Source organism: Salvia splendens, chromosome 9 (assembly GCF_004379255.2).
Source record: "Salvia splendens isolate huo1 chromosome 9, SspV2, whole genome shotgun sequence".
Classification (NCBI taxonomy): domain Eukaryota; kingdom Viridiplantae; phylum Streptophyta; class Magnoliopsida; order Lamiales; family Lamiaceae; genus Salvia; species Salvia splendens.
The window spans coordinates 1,615,835-1,640,225 of NC_056040.1; the positions used below are offsets into that span (position 1 = coordinate 1,615,835).

The 24,391-nt window shown below is 43.1% G+C and overlaps 4 protein-coding genes across 4 annotated transcripts; 2 read left to right on the forward strand and 2 right to left on the reverse strand.

The window, feature by feature from the left end:
• The first annotated feature begins 8,351 nt into the window (after window positions 1–8,351).
• Window positions 8,352–10,658, forward strand: LOC121749846 (exocyst complex component EXO70H1-like). The gene has a single exon (XM_042144498.1). It carries the CDS (start codon window positions 8,546–8,548, stop codon window positions 10,421–10,423), a length of 1,878 nt encoding a protein of 625 aa, XP_042000432.1. The 5' UTR covers window positions 8,352–8,545; the 3' UTR covers window positions 10,424–10,658.
• Window positions 10,659–13,005: 2,347 nt separating this feature from the next.
• On the forward strand, window positions 13,006–15,891 carry LOC121748067 (ankyrin repeat-containing protein ITN1-like). Its single transcript, XM_042142276.1, has 4 exons — window positions 13,006–13,280; window positions 13,413–13,690; window positions 15,697–15,759; window positions 15,859–15,891. The coding sequence occupies exons 1-4, from the start codon at window positions 13,238–13,240 to the stop codon at window positions 15,889–15,891; spliced, it is 417 nt and encodes a 138-aa protein (XP_041998210.1). The 5' UTR covers window positions 13,006–13,237.
• Window positions 15,892–16,144: 253 nt separating this feature from the next.
• LOC121748475 (phosphatidate phosphatase PAH1-like) lies at window positions 16,145–20,928 on the reverse strand. The gene is made up of 10 exons (XM_042142861.1): window positions 20,745–20,928; window positions 18,866–20,421; window positions 18,099–18,765; window positions 17,817–17,901; window positions 17,574–17,660; window positions 17,262–17,334; window positions 16,920–16,963; window positions 16,712–16,840; window positions 16,523–16,621; window positions 16,145–16,455 (listed from the first exon to the last, which is right to left on the reverse strand). Exons 2-10 carry the CDS (start codon window positions 20,295–20,297, stop codon window positions 16,396–16,398), a joined length of 2,676 nt encoding a protein of 891 aa, XP_041998795.1. The 5' UTR covers window positions 20,298–20,421; window positions 20,745–20,928; the 3' UTR covers window positions 16,145–16,395.
• Window positions 20,929–21,799: 871 nt separating this feature from the next.
• Window positions 21,800–23,931, reverse strand: LOC121748068 (50S ribosomal protein L15-like). Its single transcript, XM_042142277.1, has 4 exons — window positions 23,737–23,931; window positions 22,467–22,550; window positions 22,275–22,364; window positions 21,800–22,190 (listed from the first exon to the last, which is right to left on the reverse strand). The coding sequence occupies exons 1-4, from the start codon at window positions 23,929–23,931 to the stop codon at window positions 21,930–21,932; spliced, it is 630 nt and encodes a 209-aa protein (XP_041998211.1). The 3' UTR covers window positions 21,800–21,929.
• Between the last annotated feature and the right edge of the window lie 460 nt (window positions 23,932–24,391).

Sequence of the window (24,391 nt, forward strand, 5' to 3'; positions counted from 1 at the left end):
ATATTTTCCTTGCATGCAAATTCATATATTGAATAACTTACAAGTCCTTATTCTTTAACTTCCATATTTTTTATCTTTAGATGATCAGATTAATAAGTAAGATCCGGAGATAAATTTTATGATTTTTAACTATTTAAAAAGATAAAACCCATCCGCTTTCGTATTGTGTGTCTATCCATATTTACAACAACTTTAAAACGAAGCTAAAACAAGAGTAATAATTACTCTCTGCGTCCCAACTAAGTTGATTCGTACTGTTTTTTGAGATATCCAATTAAGTTGAGTCATTTCATTTTTTTTTACTAAAAACAAAACATCCAATCATTTTTAGTTTATTCAATCACTTTCTTTACTCTTTCTTTATTCTTCATATATAGTACTTTATTCATTTCTCCTACTTTTCAACACAAAATCTTAATCTCCGTGCCTAAAAGTTTTGATTCAACTTAACTGAGACAGAGATAAAAAAAACACACGTTTACCCTGAAACACGCGTTTACCCATATATGCAACATCGCATTTTTTAAGTAAGTTTAATAACAGTTCTCCATTTACTACTAGTATTATTTTATTGATTGCACAAACTATGTTACGCCTCATTTTATTTATAAGCAAATAGACATAAATTTAAAAGCCGATAGCTCAAAGTCAAACCCGACTAAGCAAAATCGCGTTATCATCAGAGCCGTTATCTTTCCAACACGTGTCTCCCTTCAACGTCAACACAAACCTGTATCTGTTGTTCGATTGTTCACTCTTTACTTCTCCAAAAGTCCAAATATTTTTCAACACCACCCCCCACCACCCACCCCACTATCTCGCCTATATATATGTCACATGTGATGATTCCGCGAATTTTTGATGATGATAAATGCTCGTAAAAATAAATTACGACACAGAGAATTTTACGTGGTTCGATTTACTGAGGTAAATCTACGTCCACGGGGAGAAATGGGGGCAGGTTTGTATTGCTTGATCTGGAATTACAGCTTACAACACAGACTTGCTATATGGTTTTTTTCTCTAGAGAGCTTCTAACCCCTTTCTACCAGATCTAAGTTCTATTTATACATTGAACTAAGATCGTGGCTTACATCATCACTCTAGGTCGTGGAGGTCGTGTAGGTCATGGCCTAAGATCGTGGCCTGAGTTGACGCCACGTGGTAGTGGGTGTGTTGGAAGTTGTGGAAATCCTGCATGGGTCCACTAACTCCTTGTTCGGTCGAAAACTGAGACCGAACTGCTTTGGTTGCCGATCTGAGAGTAGAGCTTGGTTGGCTTTTACCGAGCTGTAGGCTGAGGCCGAACTCTTTGGTAATACCGAACTCGCAGAGCTTGATTGGTCGGCTTTTACCGAGCTGTAGGCTGAGGCCGAACTCTTTGGTAATGCCGAACTCATACTCTTCCTTGGGCTTTGGGCTGATGGGCCGTCATTGCTGTCGGGCTTGTTTAGTACGCACCCCATCACTACCCCCCCCGAAAGACGAAGTGAATCACTTCGGCGAAGCGAGTCACTTCGGCATTCTGGATAAAGGTACGGGGGAGGCTGACGTCAGGGGACGTGCCTTGCATGTGGCTGCATTAAATGCGACAGTAAAATCCGGCCGTTGAATCCTGAAAAGGTGGGATTCGAAACGGTGCGACGATTTTGAAATCTTCGCCGAATCTGATAAATACCTCCCTTCTTCATCATTGAAGCACTTTTGCGACTGCTTCTTCTGCACTCTATCTCCTTTGCGAAAAAGATTTTCTTCCGCTTTCAAAAAATTTCCTCAGATTTTGCAAAGAGTAAGGACCATGTCTGCTTCTTCTTCGTCTGAGTCTGGTAGCGGTGGTGAAGGGGGTAAGGGGTCTTCTAGCCGGAAAGAATCCGGGGAGAAGACCGTAGAGTATTTTCACAGTATCTTGAGTAAGGATACTGTGATATCCCTTCACGAAAAATACTCTTTTCCTGGGGGGAAGGTTGCGATTCCCGACGACCTTTATAGGGCGGACTCGCCGCCGGAAGGTTACGCCACCGTCTACGAAGCCAGCTTAGAATGCGGGCTTCGTTTCCCCCTTCCCCTTGCCTTTGTAGAGTTGCTAGATTTTTTTCAACTCCCTTTAGGTCAGGTGACTCCGAACTCTTGGAGGCACTTATCGGCTTTTGCTGCCGAACTGCGTAGGCTAGATAAGGATCTGTCTCTGAGGGCAATCCTTAATTTTTTCCAGTTTAAAAGGAAGGGATCTTGGTTTTACTTGGTCCCTTTACAGCCTTTTAGGGCCTTTTGTAAAACCAAATGGCCGAAATGGCAAAATCGCTTCTTTTTTTATAATAGGACCGCGGCTCCTAGTTTTCCCTGGAGAGGGCCGAAGTCCGTTATCCGTCATCCTCGGCCTGAACCGTTGGACGAGCTCGATGGCGAGCTCAACAAGATTCCCATAGTTAGGAAACAATACACGGAGTCTGAGCTCGTCAAGGGCGACGTCGTGTTCGACATCTCGTCTTCGGACGAAGAGGCCGAGGGTGAGGATTTCTCTTTATCTTTATGCTCTACTGCTTTAACGAAGAAAACTAACCTTGCTTTCTTGCTTTTTGGCAGTGTACATGCTGAACAAGGCTACCCGAAAATCTTCGGAGTCCAAGGAGCCGGAGAGAGAGAAGGCTACCAGCTCGGCGCCTGATGCCGAGAAGAATCCGAAGAGGCAAAAGACCTCTTCGGGTCCAAAGAAGCCGGAGTCGATTTCGGCAAGTAGGAAGGGGAAGACCCAGAAGCCCCCGAGAGCGCCAGAGAAAGACGTGGTCTTGGCGCCTCCTTCGGAGCATATCTGTGAGCCATTTTTATGGCCCACGGACTTCGCCGAGGTGAATTGTCTTCTTGATTCTTTGGCTTGGCTTCTGTCCTGTATTTTTGGTGCCCTCTGTTGACTTTTTTCCTTATCCATTTTCAGAGGAACGATATGCTCTCCAAGCTCGTCGCAGTCGAACTCTCCAAAGCGTCCAACGACTATGCTGAGATGCAGAGGAAATTGGCGGCTGCTTGTCACCGGGCCGAGCAGGCTGAGGCAAACTTTGAGAAAGCCAGAGCTGCTAGGATTTCGGCCCAGGATGAAGCTCAGTTTGCCAAAAACCAGCTCGTCATCCAGCGAGAGCAGACGAAACGGAGTGATGCTGCCGCCGTGGTTGCCCAAGGAGAGGGTCTCCGTGTTTACACGGAGAAACTCTTTTTGAGCAGCCAGTTCTCGGCCTTTGTCGGTAGTCTGGTAAGGCTAATTGCCGATAAGGGCGAGCAGGGGGCCGACGTCGTGCTGCCTCTGTACAGCCGAGAGATAGCAGCTCGGCTTCAGAATCTGCCGCTCCTTGAGGAGCTCGCTTCATCCTCGGTCCTGCTTTCTGCAGACCGAGTCCGGAGTTGTCGAGCTGATCGGGACGAGAACCTGGAGGCTATCTTTGCCTCTGTGGGACCCGTTTCACCCGCTTCGACTTACAACGGAGAGGGTGAGGCCGAGCCGCTGGAGCTGGAGGCCGAAGTCGAGCGGGCCGGGCATCCGGAGAAGGAGGCCGATCAGGAGGCGGAGGCGAGGCCGGCAGGAGGCGAGGCCGAGGCTGAGGTAGCCCAGGAGAAAGAAGCTGTACCAGACCGAGGAGCCGGAGACGAAGCTGGCGGAGTATGATTTCGTCTCCCTTCTCTTAGTCTAGTTTCTTCCTTGTAAAATGGCCTTGAAGCCCTAGTGTAAAAAAATTTTCCTTGTGAATGAAAAATTCTCTACACTTGTCTTCGTATAGCTTTTCGTACTCGCCTTTATTCCTGTTGTATTTTACTATCTGCTCGGTACAGCTGCCGAACTAATATAGCTGCTTTGTACTCAAGGAGATGGAGATACTTCACTGGAAACGGCTGTACTCTTCGGCTTTAGACGAAGCTGAGAAAAGAGCTATAGCCGATCAGACGAAGAATGACGAGCTTCTGGCTCGTTTAGTGAAGCTGGATGCCGATAATAAGGACTTAGAGTCCGATAAGAATGATCTGGAGGCCGAGCTGAATACGACCATTGCTGAGAGGACTGCGTACGAGGATTACATCCGTGTGCGCGGGGGAATGACCATATCAGATGTTCAGAGTCGAGTTGACGAACTGTGGGAGGAATATAATGTACTCCGGAGGAACAATGCGCTGGAGAGCTCGGCTTGCCAACAAGTCGTGACATCATTGCGGCGCTGGGCCTCTCGGTACGACATAGTTCTTGCCCGGCGTCCCTCAATTGAGAGATTCCTCCGGCATTTCCCGCCAACAGATGCTAGTACTCCAGCTCAAACCTCTGATTCACTTGCTCAAAACCCTACTCCAAGTCAGCAACGAACTCAGGGACAACCGGAGACGTCAAGTCGAGGACGGACTGAAGTTCGCAGAGGAGCTGTGGTTATGAGTGAGCAAGATCGGCAAATGCTTCGTGAAGAGACTCTTCGCCGCCGAGGTGCTAGGGCTTCCCGGGCTCAGAGAAGAGGTGGCAGGTCGATTAGAGCATCTCGTCGACCTGCTTATTCTGCGGCTGCCTGGAACGCCCGAACTCAGCTTCACGAGGATTTTGTGAATAGATGGCTCAACTTTAGCAACCCTGGACAGTAGAATAGTCCTTTGTAATAGCGTAACGCCATCTCGTAGGGTAGCGGAGTTGTGTGCCGAACAAGATTTGAAAAATGAAATTTTGTTTTCGCTTCTAACACTCTGTATTTACAGCTTAGCGAAAAATTTCATCGTACTTGTCCTCGGTCTTATGAAGTAAACTTCTTTGACCGGACTTGTCTTTGGTCTGATGAAATAAACATCTTTGACCGGACTCGTCTTTGGTCTGATGAAATAAACATCTTTGACCGGACTCGTCTTTGGTCTGATGAAATAAACATCTTTGACCGGACTCGTCTTTGGTCTGATGAAATAAACATCTTTGACCGGACTCGTCTTTGGTCTGATGAAATAAACATCTTTGACCGGACTCGTCTTTGGTCTGATGAAATAAACATCTTTGACCGGACTCGTCTTTGGTCTGATGAAATAAACATCTTTGACCGGACTCGTCTTTGGTCTGATGAAATAAACATCTTTGACCGGACTCGTCTTTGGTCTGATGAAATAAACATCTTTGACCGGACTCGTCTTTGGTCTGATGAAATAAACATCTTTGACCGGACTCGTCTTTAGTCTGATGAAATAAACATCTTTGACCGGACTCGTCTTTGGTCTGATGAAATAAACATCTTTGACCGGACTCGTCTTTGGTCTGATGAAATAAACATCTTTGACCGGACTCGTCTTTGGTCTGATGAAATAAACATCTTTTGACCGGACTCGTCTTTGGTCTGTGTTCTAATTTGGCGATTTTTGTCGCCGGGATCGAACTTTCCCTTGTCCTAATTCGGCGAGTTTTATCGCGTGGATCGGACTTTCCCAGTTAACCGAAGTGGTCTTATGCAGTAAACCTCTTTGACTAGACATGGTCGTCCTCGGTCTTATGAGGTAAACTGCTTTGACCGAACTTGCTCGTCCTAATTCGGCGAGTTTTATCGCATGGATTGGACTTTCCCTTGTCCTAATTCAGGCAAGTTTTATCGCGAGAATCGGACTTTTGTTGCAGTTCGTTTCAGACGAAGTGCTTGATTTTTAAGCAGAATTGTGGTCTTGTATCCTCTTTAGAAGCTTTGACACACAATCTTTGGCTTGTTGCAGCTCGTTTCGGACGAACTGCTTGTTTAAGCTGAATTGTGGTCTTGTATCCTCTTTAGAAGCTTTGACGCACAATCGTTGGCTTGTCGCAGCTCGTTTCGGACGAACTGCTTGTTTAAGCTGAATTGTGGTCTTGTATCCTCTTTAGAAGCTTTGACGCACAATCGTTGGCTTGTCGCAGCTCGTTTCGGACGAACTGCTTGTTTAAGCTGAATTGTGGTCTTGTATCCTCTTTAGAAGCTTTGACGCACAATCTTTGGCTTGTTTATGTTCTAAGAAGGGGATCAGCCTTCGAAGAACAAGATACCTCAGTAACATTTGTAAGAGACGACACGCACATAGACAGACAAAACGCATATAGACAAATAAAGACCAAGCAAACCAAAGAAAGCACATTGACCGGACTGTCTCTTACAAATGGAGCTTTTTGAGGTTGGAAACGTACCATGTTCGGGGTACTTGTGCTCTTGACACGTGAGTCAATTTGTAAGACCCTTTGCCGAGGACTTCTGACACCCGATATGGACTTTCCCATGTGGGTTCGAGTTCGCCCAGCTTTTCTGCTCGGCTTACTTCGTTGTTTCTCAAGACGAGATCTCCCACTTGAAATTGCAGCTTCTTCACCCTTTGGTTGTAATACCGGGCTACTTGCTCCTTGTACTTGGCTGCTTTTATGCAGGCCAATTCTCTTATTTCTTCGGCAAGATCTAGTTCGGCTCTCAGTCCGTCATCATTCATTTCTGAGGAGAAATTGAGCTCGGGGACTGGGTATGCCGATCTAAACCGGAATCACGGCTTCAGTGCCGTACACCATCGAGTTCGGCTCCGGTGTGACTTCGGTCATTTCGCCTGCCTCTGATTCCGGCTGCTGTGATTGCTATGCTTGATGGTGCCGAACTGATTGCTCGGCACTTTTAAGCGCAATCTACGAACACACTTGCCCTTTTTCGATCACCTCGGATGACCGCTATCCCTCCTTTAGGGGGGAAGGTGTTCGGCGAGGATGCCTCTGATCGCTATGATCGGGCTTCTTTTCGTCTCCTCTAGATGAGCTGTCTAAAGACCGTTTTCGACGGTCTGCCTCATCGGCTCGGGAGAACTGGTCCGCAATGTCCCACATCTCTTGAGCTGTTTGCGGACTGCATTCCACGAGCTTTCTGTAGAGAGCTCCGGGCAGGATTCCATTTTGGAATGCCGAAATGACAAGTAGATCATTGAGATTATCTACTTGTAGGCATTCCTTATGGAATCTCGTCAGGAAGTCGCTGATCTTTTCGTCGCGACCTTGACGTATAGAAAGCAGCTGAGCCGAAGTAATCCGGGCTTCCGCTTTCTGAAAGAACCTCCTGTGGAAAGCATCCATTAGATCTCGGTAAGATCTAATGCTGCCTTGGGGGAGGCTATCGAACCACCTTCTTGCGTTCCCGATAAGCAGCTCGGGAAACAGCTTGCACATGTGAACCTCGTTGAGGCCCTGGTTCGCCATGTTATATTGATAGCGTCCCAAGAAATCATGAGGATCCACGAGTCCGTCATAGGTTATCGACGGAGTTCGGTAGTTCGGTGGTAGGGAAGTTCGGGTAATATCGTCCGAGAACGGAGTCCTCAATGCTCCGTACATGGCGAACCCGACATTTCTTCGGTATGGAGGAGATGGAGTTCTCCTGTGATTCCGGTACCGAGGATTCTTTCTTCTGGAAGACATGACACTACTGCGGTAGTGACTGTCTCGTATGGAGGGAGAGGGAGAATCCGCCGTTCTCGCCTCCGGCTGCTTTTGGCTTCTCTGCAGGAAGGTTAAGAATTCCTCCTGCTTTTCAGCCAAAAACAGCTTGACAGCCTCGTTCAAATCGGGCTGCTGGGAAGACTCGGTGTGACGGCTTTTGGAGCGGCTTGTTCCTCCGCCATGAGAACTGGTGGTGGATTTATCCCTAGGCTGTTTTCCAGACCTATGGGATGGATTGGCTTCCTCCTGGTTCTCACGGGCAGGAATACGGGTACTCTGCGATCTGGTATGCATTTTTTGGGTTGAAAAAATGGTCAAAAATTCGCTTTATCACAAATTTGGTTCTCTGTTTCCCACAGACGGCGCCAGTGATGATTCCGCGAATTTTTGATGATGATAAATGCTCGTAAAAATAAATTACGACACAGAGAATTTTACGTGGTTCGATTTACTGAGGTAAATCTACGTCCACGGGGAGAAATGGGGGCAGGTTTGTATTGCTTGATCTGGAATTACAGCTTACAACACAGACTTGCTATATGGTTTTTTTCTCTAGAGAGCTTCTAACCCCTTTCTACCAGATCTAAGTTCTATTTATACATTGAACTAAGATCGTGGCTTACATCATCACTCTAGGTCGTGGAGGTCGTGTAGGTCATGGCCTAAGATCGTGGCCTGAGTTGACGCCACGTGGTAGTGGGTGTGTTGGAAGTTGTGGAAATCCTGCATGGGTCCACTAACTCCTTGTTCGGTCGAAAACTGAGACCGAACTGCTTTGGTTGCCGATCTGAGAGTAGAGCTTGGTTGGCTTTTACCGAGCTGTAGGCTGAGGCCGAACTCTTTGGTAATACCGAACTCGCAGAGCTTGATTGGTCGGCTTTTACCGAGCTGTAGGCTGAGGCCGAACTCTTTGGTAATGCCGAACTCATACTCTTCCTTGGGCTTTGGGCTGATGGGCCGTCATTGCTGTCGGGCTTGTTTAGTACGCACCCCATCAACATGCGATGCTTCATTTTTTCACTTCCAAATTTTAGCCCAACACATCTCTAGCAAACAAATTCCAAACCCCCTCCAAAATCTCATAACTTTCTAAAAGAACTTCTCCAAAAATCGAAAATGCCGAGAAAAGGAATGAGAAGCTTGTGCTTTTCCCCAAAACACTCACCCTCTTCCACATTCTCTCCGCCCTCCTCTACTCCGTCGCGGCCGAGCTTCTACGACTCCGTGATGGACCGGACGCTCGAGCTGGCCGAGCCGATCATCACGAAATGGAGCCCTGACACCACAGCAATCGCCCGAGTCACCTCTCTTTTCTACGAGAACCGCCGCGAGGCCAAGGAATTCATCAAGACCGTCAACAATCTGCAGAAGGCGATGCACTTCCTCGCCGCGGAGAATTCGAGCTCCGAGAAGCTGATTCGCGCGCAGAATCTGATGCAGATCGCGATGAAGCGGTTGCAGAAGGAGTTCTACCAGATTCTATCGATGAATCGGGCTCAACTCGACCCCGAATCGGTCTCGACTCGGTCATCGCGAACCTCCGTTGCTTCGAGTTATTCCTCCTATGATGATGAAGATGAAGACGCTGAGGCGGCGGATGAGTCGATTTCGGAGGTGGAGGATGCTTCCATGGCGGCGATGGCGGATTTGAGATTGATTTCCGAATGTATGATCTCGTCTGGTTACGCGAAGGAGTGCTTGAAGATCTATAAAATTATCCGGAAATCGATCGTCGACGAAGGAATCTACAAGCTCGGAGTGGAGAAATTGAGCCCCTCTCAGATTCATAAATTGGACTGGGAGGTTCTAGATCTGAAAATTAAGAGCTGGCTGAGTGCGATCCGCACCGCCGTTGCGACGCTCTTCCACGGCGAGAGGATCCTCTGCGATCAGGTCTTCGCCGCCGCGGATTCCATCAGAGAATCGTGCTTCACCGAAATCACGAAGGAAGGCGCAATGCTTCTGTTTCAATTTCCGGAAATCGTAGCGAAGCACAGCAAAAAATCGCCAGAGAAAATCTTCCGAGCACTCGATATGTACACCGGAATCGCCAACCACTGGCCAGAAATCGAATCGATCTTCTCCTCGGAATCGACCGCAATCATCAAATCGCAGGCGGTGACGTCGCTCATGAAGCTCGGTGATTTCACCCGCGCCGCGATTAACGAGTTCGAGGCGGCGATCCAGAAGGATTCGTCGAAATCTCCGGTCGCCGGCGCCGGAACTCACTTCCTCACGATCGAGGCGATGGATTACTTATCGAATCTAGCCGATTACAGCAACATCCTCGCCGACATCCTCGCCGATTCACCGCCGTCGGCGAAGAAAAAACTGCCGGAAACCTACTTCGGCTTCTCCGATTCAGAGGAATCGCCGGCGCCGGCGATCTCTCTGAAAATGGCGTGGCTGATCCTCGTCCTTCTCTGCAAGCTCGACACCAAAGCGAAATACTACAAAGACGTTTCGTTAGCGTATTTATTCCTCGCTAACAACCTTCAATACGTCGTCGTAAAGGTGCAAACCTCCAATCTGAAATATCTCCTCGGCGAAGAATGGGTGACGAAGCACGAAGGAATCGTGAAGCAGTTCGCAGCAAACTACGAGCGGCTGGGATGGGGCCACGTCATTGACGCGCTCCCGGCGGATCCGACGGCCTCGGTGGCTCCGGCGAGGGCTGCCGAGATCTTTAGAAATTTCAACTCGGCGTTCGATCAGGCGCACAAGAAGCAGGCGCACTGCGTTGTAGACGATCGGAAGCTACGCGACCATATTAAGGTTTCGATTGCGAGGAAGATTTTTAGATTGTATCGCCAGTTTTACAACGCGAACCGCGAGAAAATGGCGGGGGAGAGGAATTTGGCGGTTGTGGTCAGATATGCCCCTGAGGATGTCGGACATCGTCTTTCGGATTTGTTTTTTGGTCACCTTGAGTCGGGTGCTTCGTCATCGTCTGAGTCATCGTCTTCAGATTCTCGGCGCCCAAGATCTCGTTGAGTGAAGATAGATTAGATTTTTAAAAGACGTTGTCACGTTATGTGTTGATATAATCACGATGATTAAAATAGGAAAAATGGGGGCGAGGAAAATATTTTCTGCAACCGTGATTGTCTGGACACATTTTCCATGACAATATGAGTATATAAAATTGATAATTGTGTTGATAAATGAAGCCTAAATTATCAAGTGATTTTCACTAGTGAATATATTTAGATTTGATTTGATGTTGATATTCACATTGCCGTTTTAAGTAAAGTATATGATGCATGCATCTTTATCGAATCAAATATAGTTGTGTGATAGTAGCAAATTTATTGATTCTAGATTTGGTTAATTGAGCATAAGTTCACTCAATAGAACGAATATAAATGAATAGGAATAAATATATATAATTTATATAATAATACGTGCATGCCATTTTCAAACCTAACGAATTTAAATAAAATTATTTATAAAATAATAGTCGAAATATTTCTCATTGAAGGGAAGCTCACAAAATAGCTGCTTCTCGAGAGGGATATTTTGTCACGAGGGAAAATTTGAAAAAATAAAAGGTTGCTTTCTCACGTGATAATTGAATGGATAATATTTGGAATCATGGTCAGAATATTGAAATGTGGTTTAACGAATGTTGGAATAATTCACGTGATGTTTCTTCTCCTTCACACGTATGGTTGCCGGTCCAACTAAAACTACGGGTTCTAACATCCACTGTATATAATTACCCTATTTTGCAATATTTTTTATTTTTATTTTAAATTTTATTTTCTTTGAATATTGATCAGTGGCTGATATAGGGGGAGGGGTCACCGAGGACCGCCTCCTCCACGTGACTAATTTTTCCTTATCCTGGAGTAAAATTTTCATGTTCGTTCCCTATGTTTCCTCCGATGTCACCCCGAAGACAAAAATAACAGCCATGTGCGCCCCCTTCTATTTCTGAATCCTGGATTCGCCACTGATATTGCTGGTGAATTAATGATATAATTACTGTTGTACTGAACTCGTAGGATCAGACACAATGAAGAAGGCTATTAATAATGGAGGATAATCGAATGACAAAGGTTCATTATCAACACTATGAAGTGGGTGATAACTCAACTTAATAAAGTTTTATAATTCTTATGAACGAGTGTTGCAGTGTGTGTATATAATATAATTTGATATTTCAAAGGGATAGAAACATTCAACCATACTCCAAAAGTAAATTCAAGAACAGAGAGAAGGTTGATAAGTTATAAATATACTTATCCACGGTTAGAATAGTTGTTTTCCCATTATATTGCTAGTATTGAATTTTAGAAACAAATTATAAAAAAGATTGCAAAAAGAAGGTAATGAGGTAGTCATATTTGAACGATTTTCAAAAGAGTGACAAAGTCCAAAACAATGTAAAGAAGTTTCTATTGATTAGTAAATTCATCTTACGATGTAAAACAATTAATAATATCAACTTGCAATTGGAAAGCAGAAAGAAATAATCATCAACTGTAAATCATCAATATTCACGCGTTTGTGACAAAAACTGACATAACTAAATCACTCCAAAGGAAGTCATATCTAAAATATCTTGAAAAGTCCATCCAAATTTAATTTATGAAGAGAAGACCTACATTTAAATATCTTTAAAACACCTAAATAATTGCCTTATTTAATTTACTACCTAGAGAAGTCACATTTCAGTGAGAATACTGTATTTATGGTTGGGATAGATGTGTGTGTATGCATTATGCAAATCCAACTACTCAGTTTACTTCACAAGTCAATAACAAACCAAGACTTCCAAAATTCTATGGCAAAATGAGATAGTGAGATTAGTGTTCATATTAGCATTGCAATAATGAGAAGACATACTTCGAGATAAATGAGATAGTGAGATCAGTGTTCATATTAGCATTTCATTAATGAGATGCATTGTTGGGTCGGTTAAAATTTCAGTATGTAGTCTGATTTGTAACTGAATTTTGTCCAATTTGGCGAAACTTATTTTGTCGATTTTATAATTGTAACTCAATTTTGTCCAAGGGAAAGGGTAGATGGAAAGGTAAAGGGAAATAACTATCATATTTACATTTTCTTTAGAAAAATTCATGCTCCAATGGAAAGGGTATATGAGGAGGTATTATACCTTCTTTTATTTTGAGAATGTATCTTTACCTCTTCTTGGTAGAAATGGTATAATGCTAGTTATTTTTATTTGTCTTTTTTATTTATCTTCTCTCATTGGAATATATTACTTTTTAAGATGGTATAATTACCTTTTTTGATAAGGTAAATAAAAAATATACCTTCTCAATTTACCTTTTTCCCTTGGAGATACTCTTAGTTAAAAACATCATTTTGCCATATTTGCTATCGCATCAATATGTCTCGACAAAATATTTTAGCAACTTAGTAGGCCTAATACTATATGATTGAACAAAATTGCAAATTTAATAGAACAAATGTATTTTTTTCAATTTATTTAGAAAAATGAGATGTATTTTGCATTAAAAAATAGACACTATTTGATAAATATAAAAAATAGAGGTAAACTAACAAACTAACTAACTTGAAATGTCGTTAAGAAAAGGCGCAATTGGAAATGTTAATACGGTGGGCCCAGCGGCGTAAACATTACTCAATTTCCTCCGCCGCCACCACCGCCTCCGCCGCTGCACCACCGCCGGGCCGATCTCTCTTCCACATCCGCACGCCAATACTCCATCAAATCCACACCTACTTTCCGATCAAACTCATCATCCACAGCAACGAGAGCTTGTTTGATTAGCGGAAACACACACAAAATAAGCTACATTTTCCTCGATCGCCATGGATTCCCCCAATGAAAGAGGCGCTCCTCCCCAAATGTCAGGTGAATCAATTTCGCAGTCGGAATTTTGTATATTAGAGCATTAATTGTGTGAAATTGAAAATAAAATTATAGAAAAATCGAGGATAGTATCATTTTCACCTCAATGTTCGTGGATTCTGAATGTGTAAACAGGCGAGAGAGATCTCGAGAAAGGATTCAGAGCGGAGCACTTCTGGCCGTCGCCGTCGCCGCGAGCGCCGGCGCTGGTGGTCTCCAACTCCAGCAAAGCCCTAATCGTGTCGAATTCAGGCAAACGGTTCGATCAATCGGGGAAGAAGAAGTACGTGAGGCAGGTGACTGGCCGCCACAACGATACGGAGCTCCATTTGGCTGCGCAGAAGGGTGATGTGACGGCGGTGATTGGGATTTTGGGAGAAATCGACGAGCAGATGCTTAGAGCATCCGCAGCGGTGGCGGTTGGCGCCACCGCCGTCCGTGCCAGCGGCAAGGCGAAGGACCGCCACCGCTGCAACCGCGCCGCTGGCACGGCGCTGCTCGATGTATCGAGCACGTCCGTGCCAGCGGACGCACACGTGGCGGTCTCCCATTCGCCAACGGCATAGCCGTTGGTTTCAAATTTTTTTTATTTTTTTTTTTTAAAAATCGGATTTTTATTAAAAAAATCGATAAAAAATAAAAAAAAAAATTTCACTTCCCCAAAAAATTATATCCGTTTATAACCGTTTTTCCACACTTTTTAATTTTTTTTTTATTTTTTTTACCCCAAAAATACACACTTTCATCTATAAATACCCCCAATTTCACTCCAAAAAATTCACACTTTCACTACACAATTCTCATCATCAATCTCTCATATCCATTTTCATCTTCCTCTCACACCCTACAACACCACTATGTCCGGTAACGACGACAACCCAAGCGGCTCTCACGGTTGGAACCCCGAATGGTTCGGTTCGCAACCGTTTCATAGTCCGGAAACGGAATATTCGGCCCCTCCTCTCACCCAAGATTCGGGCGTTCCGAGTGGCTACCGGCCATACCCAATCGACGATCAAGGTGCCTCCGATGGGCGCTACGGGTGGACACCGGAGCCTAGGCCTCGCGCCCCTTCCCAAATGCCGAATCCTCCATCTCGCGCCGGTGTCCGCACACCGTACTCACCGGCGGAGATGGAAAGATTGTTCAAGGCGTACTTGGAAATCTCCGAAGATGCGGTGGTTGGAACGAACCAATCCGGCGATCACTTTTGGTGGCGCGTCTCTAGCCGGTACAATGCACACCGGCCGCCGGGAACGATCGAGCGCAACGAGAGTATGGTGCGCAACTGCATCGGCCGAGCCAACGAAGAAATTGGCAAGTTCAACGGCTATTTCATCCAGGAGTCCCGGAATGCCGGGAGCGGCCGAAGCGAGGTCGACATCATCACCGCCTCGCTGAGCACCTACCAATCCATGAACGGTAAGTCGTTCAAATATCTTAACGTTTGGCAGGAGACGCGGACGCACCCGAAGTATAAGGGAGGCATAACATCCTCCTCTAGCGGCTCCTCCAAACGCTCACGGTCGGCATCCCTATCCGACGCCGGCGAAGAAGTGGCTAGCCAACTCGCCGAAGCTAACTTGGGTAGCCCCGATGCCCAACCAAGCGGTTCCCGACGCCGACCGCAAGGTAGGAAGAAGGCGGCGGCCGAACGACGTCGCGCCGCGACTCCATCTGCCCCTGCTCCCGAACCCGCACCCTATGTTCCACCTCCACCCCCGAACAACTCGTTGTGGGCCCTTTTGGCCCAACTCAATTTGGCCGATAGGTCAACTATGACCCCCACGCAACTTCAAACGCACGAGTCCATGATATTGGGTCTCCAAAAACAATTGGGGTTGGTGCCGCCGGATGCGTAGTCTTCCTCGGGTTATATTAGCCAATAATTATGTAATTTTTAATTTTTAGGATTTTAATTATGTCTTTTTATTTTATTTGTAATTTGTTATTTTTATTGTGGTTTTTTTAATGAATTTTAGTATTATGAAAATGTTTTTGTGTAATTGAATTTTATATTAATTGTGCTCGTCCTTGCGGAAGAGCACAGTTGTGGGTGTTGTGCTCTTGCCAGAGAGCAGGCATGAATAGTACCGCCCGGGCCCACAACCGTGCCGCTGGCAAGAGCACGGTTGTGGATGCTCTTAAGACGCTGGGGGGGCTGAGTTTGACGCCGGGGTGGCGGAGATCGGGGAGGCTGTAGTGAATGAGGTGAATGAATTGGGGGAAACCGCTCTCTTCATCGCAGCTGAGAAGGGGTTCATTGATGTGATGAAGGAGTTGTTGCCTTATTCGACGAGGGAGGGGATAAGGACAAAGAATAGGTCGGGATTCGATCCTTTGCACATCGCTGCCAGTCGAGGCCATCATGGTAATCCGACTTGTTTCATTACTCGATTCAATATTTTGATGTGAATAGGCATCTTCGAATGATGGTTGCGTGCTAAGACCTCTGATTTTTGGTGACAAAATGTCTTACAATGTGAGTTTGTTAGTGCACGAACGATCTATCTGTCGAATAGTAAGTTAACTAAATAGATTGATCATCTGAGAATGTGAATGGCATTGCAAAGGAGCTCAGGAAGCTCCTGTTCAAGTTGCGTATGCCCCGTGAGGATTTTATCTCAGCAAAGTGTAACACATTATGAAGGCTTTGAAGAAGTTGAAAGATTAGCAAATACAGATGGATGGATGTCAATTTATGTCACAACATTTGAGCAATTTTTGAATATTTTAGTGTTCAATAAATTACAACCAACAATTTCACAATCATGATGGAAAATATTACTAGTACCATAAAATACATGCAAAATCATCACATATCCAGAAAAAGAAAAGAAAAAAATAGGATTCAGAAACAAAGAAAATAAAAGTAAAATGGGAAGAATATATTTATTGATTAAAGATGAATATGTGCATCAACTTAGTACAACATGAATGGTCTATATATGGATACATATATCTATAAATGGAGTTTTTAACTAAATCATATGCTGAGGCAGAGAAAGAAAAAGTGATGGAAACAAGAATACTAGCTACCAAAAAAATTATGTCCCAGCATCTACAGCCACTGATACAGCTCTCTGCATTCGGGCCGAGCTGGGCTCGAACTTGGCTTCTACAAGTTATCGACATCGGGCAAAGGCACTTTCCAGTAGTTCCACGAGTTATAATCCTCCTGTGCGGATGCAAATTCAGCATCAAGAAACATGAAAAACGTGATTTCCCGTATGGCTTGGGGTTACCTGTTCGATCAATGACGTTGGCGGGAACATGTCATGCACCAGCGTGTGCAACGACCTGTATGATTTCACATCAATACGATGATTAATGGCCACCTCCCCCTGCAAGAAAAAAAACATTCAAAGGAATGTTGGAGTGTTTCTTTTCTTTTTTCTTGCATTCTTTTTAGACTAAATCCTCAAAGACTTCACCTTGGGGTTGATTATGAAGATTTTGCCCTTCGGAATCCCAATTTTCCGGTAGCTGAGCTCGTCGGTGTCTCTGTTTCCAAAACCCGCATAAAATGGATTGTAATCGGGTGGAAAGAGCGCCTTAATATCCTGTAACACAAAGATTGCATAACCATGTAAAGGTTCTTGGCTGACAAATCTCGCATAGCAAATGGATTTTGACATTTACCTCCAAACAGGCAATCTTGAATTCGTGTGGAGCTCGTCGTATAACTGGCACAACACAACATTTCTGTCAGATGCATTAGTGAAAAGATTGGAGAAAATGAAAATGGGTTTATCATAATTCACAACCATATATGAAGAGAAATAACGTTCGAACGAATCAAACTAATCAAGAATGGAACAACCATATATTTAAGTCTTGTAATGCCACTAAGTTTGAGCGACAGAATTTTGCGATTAGATTTCAAAATTCGTAAAACAGGTTTCATCTGTATGTAGACACTTAATCTCCGATGATGGCTCTCATGTATCAAGTAAAAAGATATGCCAAGGAGAAGGATGTCACCTTCTCGGTACAACGAGGGAAATAATCCATCAGGGGAAATGACAACAGGTCCAGTTGGCAAGCTTTTACCATCCTGCCCGTATTGAAACAAAACAATAACCACATAAGTCTCAAAATAATACGAGGATAAAGTTTCCGCTGGCTCAAGAAACACAAGAACGTACGCAGAAGTTAACAGTTAGAGTAGCACGGATTTATGTGGACCAAACATTACAACAAATTCGGGCCATCTTATCAACTAGGAAAATTTATATGCTACAAACATATTGTGATTAGAAACGCCATTTAGACTCACGGTCTTCAGAATTATACCTGCTTGAGATTGGATAGGAAGCTTTTCGTTAAATATGCTTGAACAATAGCTCGTGCACTTAGAAATAAGAGCTGGTATCCGTTCTCCTGTAGCAGAAACATTAATAATAAGACAAAACTACAGAAATGCAGTTCTTCATATTTCCAATAATCAAATTCATAAATCAAATGAGTTTCGGTTTGAAACTCAGAATGCATGGTATGAATCAGCTTGACCAAAAACGCGGAATTTAAAGATACTACCTTTATTGCACAAAAAAGATGAGCGATCCCAGAATGACTCCAGTCTTTTCCTACCAACGGCATGACCTGGCCAAGAACATCAGACCTAGAAACAAGCAGACACGATTTTTTTAGGCAAAACCAAAGCTGTGTGGGAATTGGGATTGGTTATCAGGTCTCCATCTTTGTTTTGTTATCATTAACCCGCTCAAAGCAAGGAGCGAGAAAGGAAAAACACTTTAGTGTTCAGCCAATTACAGTCAGCAATAACACATTAGGAAATGAAATGTGAAACAAACTTACTTGGTAATAGTCCCGTCCACGTCTGATATCACGATTCGTGTATTCCACTTCCACAAATACATATGAGCTTCAACCTTCTGGGATCCAAGAACTCTGGTAGAGAATTTGAAACTCACCATATTTTGCCCCTCCTTGAGATTCAAAGATGCAATCTGTTCGGTGGTGGGTGCATTGGTTCTAATAAACTGCTTGCGAGGAGACTCACTGGCTGCACGTGCTGTGGGGGTCGAAACGGCCTGTTGACTCTGTGAGCCGGATTCGGAACCAACATAGACGTCTTCATTAGATGAGTAGCTAGTGGCATGTTCGAGTGTCTTGGCCCTCCTAAACGGATTTGGCCAGAGTCTCCATCTGCGAGATGGAGTAGAAACCAGCTGTGGATCGTCTTCTTTTTTTTCTGGCTTCTCCTGTTCCACCGGGATTGCGTCTTCTGCCTCGACCGGTAGATCCTCGCCAAAAGCAGCCATGCTGAGAACAATGTGTGCAGCTTTATGCCATGGTACGTACTTCCCCTGAATTCTAACAATCAGGTCTTCACTCTTCACAACTGATGCAGGTGAAAGTTTAAATTCCTCCAATGATATGCGCTTCTCGTCGAAGGCATCTTGTGCTGCACTCGAACCCATTCCAGCATGAAGCAACTTTGCGCAAAGAGATATTTCCAGCCCTGCAATTAAAAAATTATGATATTATCAGATTTGGAAAATGAAGGAAACTAGGAATGTAGTGTAGTGGTAATCTTGCTGTTACTAAATGAAATTTTTTACCGAACGGTTCAGTTGGAGCAGCTGTATGAGGTTCAACGTGGTCCCTTTCTTGACATACATCAGAAGGAGACTCCCTGCCATCATTCATTGTTCGGATAGTTCGATCATCTTCCACTTGTTTCCCTGAATCCTGATCAACGGTAGCAAACCGAACAGCCATGCGATCAGAATCATCGTGATCTGTATTGGAAGTAGATCTTTCCTGAGCTGCAGCTTCAACCTGTGACTCAAGCAACGAGACACGGCTAGGCATTCCAGACTCGTCGCAATCTGATTCACCATTGTCTCTTGATATTTCAAGATTCTGTTCTACATGTTCGTCATTCGTCAAAGGACTCAAAGGCGATTTCTGGTCTCCTGAACAACTGATATCCTCCCGATCCCCGTTTGCAGACTGCTGCGACAATTCCATGAACTCATGGCAACTCTTGAAAACATCGCACGTAATAAAACGGCCTGATGCACTTTCAGAGCCACTTTCTACACTGAACTCCTTGTCGTGAATAGATGAATCCAGACTTTCTTGGACATGGTATAGACGATCTTTGTCACTTTGTCTAGGCTCGAAGTGTTCAGAAGATTGAGGATTCTCGTCTCCATTGCAATTTTTTCTAGGGGTGTTTTCATGTATAGGAGAATCAAGCTCGGCCATACAATTAGTCGTCCACATATCATCACCCCTGTTAAACTGTTGAGTTCTTTCGCCCGGTCCGAGGTGAAACTGAGGCGTGCTCAGTTGCACACTCGCAGCATCCGTCACGGATGATGATATAGGTGCCATTAGTATATGCCCGTCCACACTCACTAAAACCACCTCCGAATTCGAATTTTGCGATTCCTCCAATGCATGTTCCACACTATCTAAATTATCGTACTCAGAGAACTCAACTGAACCATCCAAAGAAGATTGTTCATCTTGAAACTCATAGAAAATCCGCTCATTGTCAGACTCGGCTCTCTCTAACCTCTTCATACCAAGAGTCGTGCGTAAATCTTGCATCTCCGCATCACCACCATTAAACTCATCGATCTCTTGTCCCAAAAAATCGTTCTCTTTAGAACCGCTCTCTGCATTACTATAAACACTGCTATTGTCCTCCCTCCCGCCTTCAAGACTCTCCGGGTCCTTAACACCCTCCCGATCATCCTTCTCCGCGTCAACCTCCCTGACGAAATAAGCTTCACCCGAGTTATCAAGATGCATATGAAAATCGGCTTCGACACCATTGACTTCTATTCGGACAAGCTTCTCCGCCCCTTTGAGAACACCTTGAAATTTCCCAAACCGAACATACCAAGGCGTGCTCCTAAACGTCCCATCGTGCTGCTTAACAACGATTATGTCCACCGCCCCACCAAACGGATGAAACGGTGTGGCAACCGAGTACACTCCTTGTGTTATGATGCTGCCAACTCTACCCACCACATTCATTTGGCTCACTCACAAATATTCACCCCCAAAAAATGTCAAATTTACAATCCTCTAAACCCTAAATCAACATAAATCCATACAACAAAATCCTCAAAATTGTTCCAATCCTCGGAATTTCCGACATCTGCATGCAACAAAATGAACACACTAAGATCAAATGATCATGCAATAATTCTATCCCTTTTAGCTCTACTGCAAAACTAAATCACATCCAAAGAGGAAAATTGTAAAAAAAAATTTTGACAAAGTCTATGATGTAGTAAATCCCAATTCAAAATCAACTCCAGTTCAATTTCTAGTCAAACATAGCCCTAACAACATAATTTCACATAAATTTTTTTAGTAAGTCAACAACAGTGCGATAGCAAATGCAAAAGCTGAAGCTTGAATCAAATGCTTTGAAATCGGAAGTAGTGATTGAAGAGAAAGAGCATAAACGATACTTACACAAATTCAATAATTTGCTGATTTTCCAGAAACGAATCCATGCTGCGAAGATTGAAGTGTTTAGCCACGAGAAGAAGTGAAATCGGTTGATTTTTTTTTTGTAGAGAGAAGATTCCAAGAATATATTTTTAAGAGTCGTCCATTTTTTTTTTCTCACCGAATGGTAGGTGATTGTGTACAAAACATCTGCCTTGAATTTTCTTACATCTAAAAATGTAAATGAATGCACATTTATTATGTTATATTTTCTTGGAAATGAGACAAGAATTAATGAAATTAATTTTATAAATTGTTATTAAATTATATTTGGATCAAATAGATTATAGAAGTATGAGATATATATAGATAAAAAGATAATTGGGGTTATTTTATTATATAGAGAAACTTATTAACAATAGAAGATAATTAATATTTGTGGATGACTAAAAATGAAAAAAAAATGGAATATTGGTTGTTTGTAGCGTGATGTAGTTTTTAATTTATTTTAAACATTATAATTTATCTCATTAAAAATTAAATGATAACTTACAATGAAGCAAAAGTATTATTTCAATACCGACCAAAGTATTGCTCCAAAATAAATTTAAGAAAAAAGTAAGAATGTGTGAATAAGTTTTTGTAATTATAATAGTGGGATATTTTTATGTTGAATTATTTAACTATTAAGGCGGAGACAGAAAAAAAAATTGGTTGTGATTAGTATTTTATTTAACTATAAGAAACAGTAATTCCTAAATAAAGTAAAATTTGGTGTTATGGGGGATTTCTAGTAAAGCCAATTTGCTAAACTTTTATTTTAGATATCAAAAGCAGATAAAAAAACAATTATTCTGCCAGTTAAGCAATTTTAATAAAAGACATTAGAATTAATTAATATGGTCCATTTAAAATAATTGAACCCCAACTACCTCCCTCTTTCCACATGCCTTGCCTAGTCGCACTAATTATTGTCCCAAAATGAACAAACATTTGTTATAAAATAAATCATGTCTTATTAAAGTGTGTGTGTGTGTGTGTGGGGTTATTCAGACATGTTAACAACATAGAAAATCATCTCAAGAAACAACAAAATTTTATTTTTCTTGGAGCAAGAACATCATCTCAACTAACAACAAAACAAAACTAAAGCAAATTCTATAATAAATTCAGCATTTTGCCTTGCCTCCAAAGTAGTCATTAAGCAGTTTAGGCAGCAGCAGGCATAGCCTCTTTTTCTTCAGCAGTGAAAGGTATCGGCTTCCTTGGGGCAGGCAATCGGCCGATGCTATCTACTTTCTCTTTCAATTTCGGAGGCGGCCTTGCTGCTTTTGGAAGTAGCCTGCCCTTCTTTTCGAACCACTCCGGTTTCAGCAGGGCCCGGAGCCCCAGTTTGTTGTAATACACACGTCTCACCGTCCCCCCAGCAGCCTCTACTGCTGCTTTCGCCCTTACTGTCACCCTTGAAACCTGTGTGGCTCGAGGTTATTGAAATTGCAAAAAATGGATGCTAAACATAGTTTGAGAATGTGAAACTTGTTAAGGAAAGGTTACCTCTAGATGGATGGGCCATTCAATCTGTTCAGCTCCGCGTCCCATTAGTCTAACACCGTCTTCTATTTGCTTGCCTATAGCTCCACGGTCCTTTAGTTGGGAAAAACATAGTGCAAGTTTTCAGATAAGGCTTGAGAGAGAGAGAGAGAGAGAGAGAGAGTATCATAAGAAGCTAATATACACATTACACACCTTGAGAGTTTTCATCGTTATCAATTCTGAAGAATCAATTTTCCCAGCATTTATCAGCTTTGCGATTTTTCCTAAACCAACAGGCTGCAGGTGACCAACAGTTAACCAAATTTATCAGAAAGCTAGTCAAAAGCATCTTTAAAACCTTATTATGTATGCCAAACACAAGAGAGTAAGAGAGAAAGAGACATGACTAATATGCAAAAAACAGACGGAGAGGATGAAAATGTTTTAGGCCCTGTCCTAATTGGAATCCCCATCGAGATGAATCAGCAGTGGTTTAACTCAAATCCAGTCACACAAAAACGTAAGAGATCCGCACTGAATTTCTACTTTTACCAAGTAAATAAAACTCTCAGAATGCATTTCTCCATTCACGATCATTTTCAGGACCAAATAACAAGTGGCTGTTGCAGATATCAGCAAATTAAAAGGTAAAAGTTACAACTTCTGGTCTGTACAACACCTCAAAGCTTCATTTTACCTTGTAAACAATATATTTGTAGTTCTTTAATGATACAAAGAAAAATAGCGTAGCACTCGTGTAATATCAAATCCAAAATGGTGTATGTCGAGAAGTCCAATCCATCAGGGGCATTTAATTTTGAAGATTGACCCAGATAGATAAAAATAGTATAATCCCTTCTTGTTTACTTGGATGGATTGAAAATTCGAATTTTGGATATCCCAAGGTGTTTGATAACTCCTATCATTGAGCTAAGTTTACCTTGTACACGAACATTACATTTGTAGTTCTTTAGTGATACAAAGAAATACAGGGTTAAGAAACACTCGTGTAATATCAAATCTAAAATGGTATACTTGTAGAAGCCAAACCAATCAGGAGCACTTACTTTTAAAGATTGACCTAGATAGATAAAAATAGTACTCCACTTATAGTCCCATGTTTACTTAGATCGGAATTACGGGATATCCCAATGCAAGTCAATCTTGATAACTCCTATCATTGAGCTAATTTTGCTTGATTCACAACTTCACTGTATGTTCAATAATCTCCACATGAGCTCTATAAATCATTTGATTCATCTTTAAACTCTTTCTATTCTATGTAATGATATTTATAAGCTAAATCAATGGTGGAAAACCTATGCAAACACTAGAATTAACACCACATAATCGCTACAAGTAGAAACTCCTCTAGGTTTTTCCAAATGAGCAATTGCAGTACAATTGAAGCTCACAAAGATGAATTTAACCTAACATAACATCAGCAATCGAATTAAAATGAGCTGAATCAAAATGAGGATACCTGAAATGTGAGACTGAAGGAATTCTTGAAGCCTCGTTTCGGAAGGCGGCGGCGGAGCGGCGTCTGTCCGCCTTCAAATCCGAATTTATAGGTGCCACGAGCCTTCTGGCCCTTGTGTCCCCGCCCGGCCGTCTTCCCCTTACCCGACCCGATACCACGCCCCTTCCTCGTCTTCTGCTGCCGCGACTGTTGCATGCACAAGATTAACATCAACAACATACATGCATGCAACGTGGGCATGTGTATTAACATACATGTGATCTCAGTGACGTGGCAGGAGTTAGTTGAGTTAGTTAAGAACAATTGATCGACCAATGAGAGAGCGGGAACACGTGTGATCAACCAATAGGAGCAGAGCTATGATGTGTATAACAATCCGACGTGGAAGATGATCGAGGCGAGCTAAGATGCGAGCTAAGATGTGAACTATAAATAGCCATAGTTACTTTGTTTTGAGCTATCGTTGAAGTTGCTTAGTTGAGAGTTAATCAGCTCAGATCGTGGATCTGGAGCTCCTCTTTGTGTAATCGTTACAATTGTAGACACTTTTATCAATTCATATCAATACAATCATCCTTTCATTGATCATTCAAGTGTTGAGCTTTGCGTTTTATCGCTGAGTTCGGCAACGCCGAACTAATAGAGGAAGACCGAG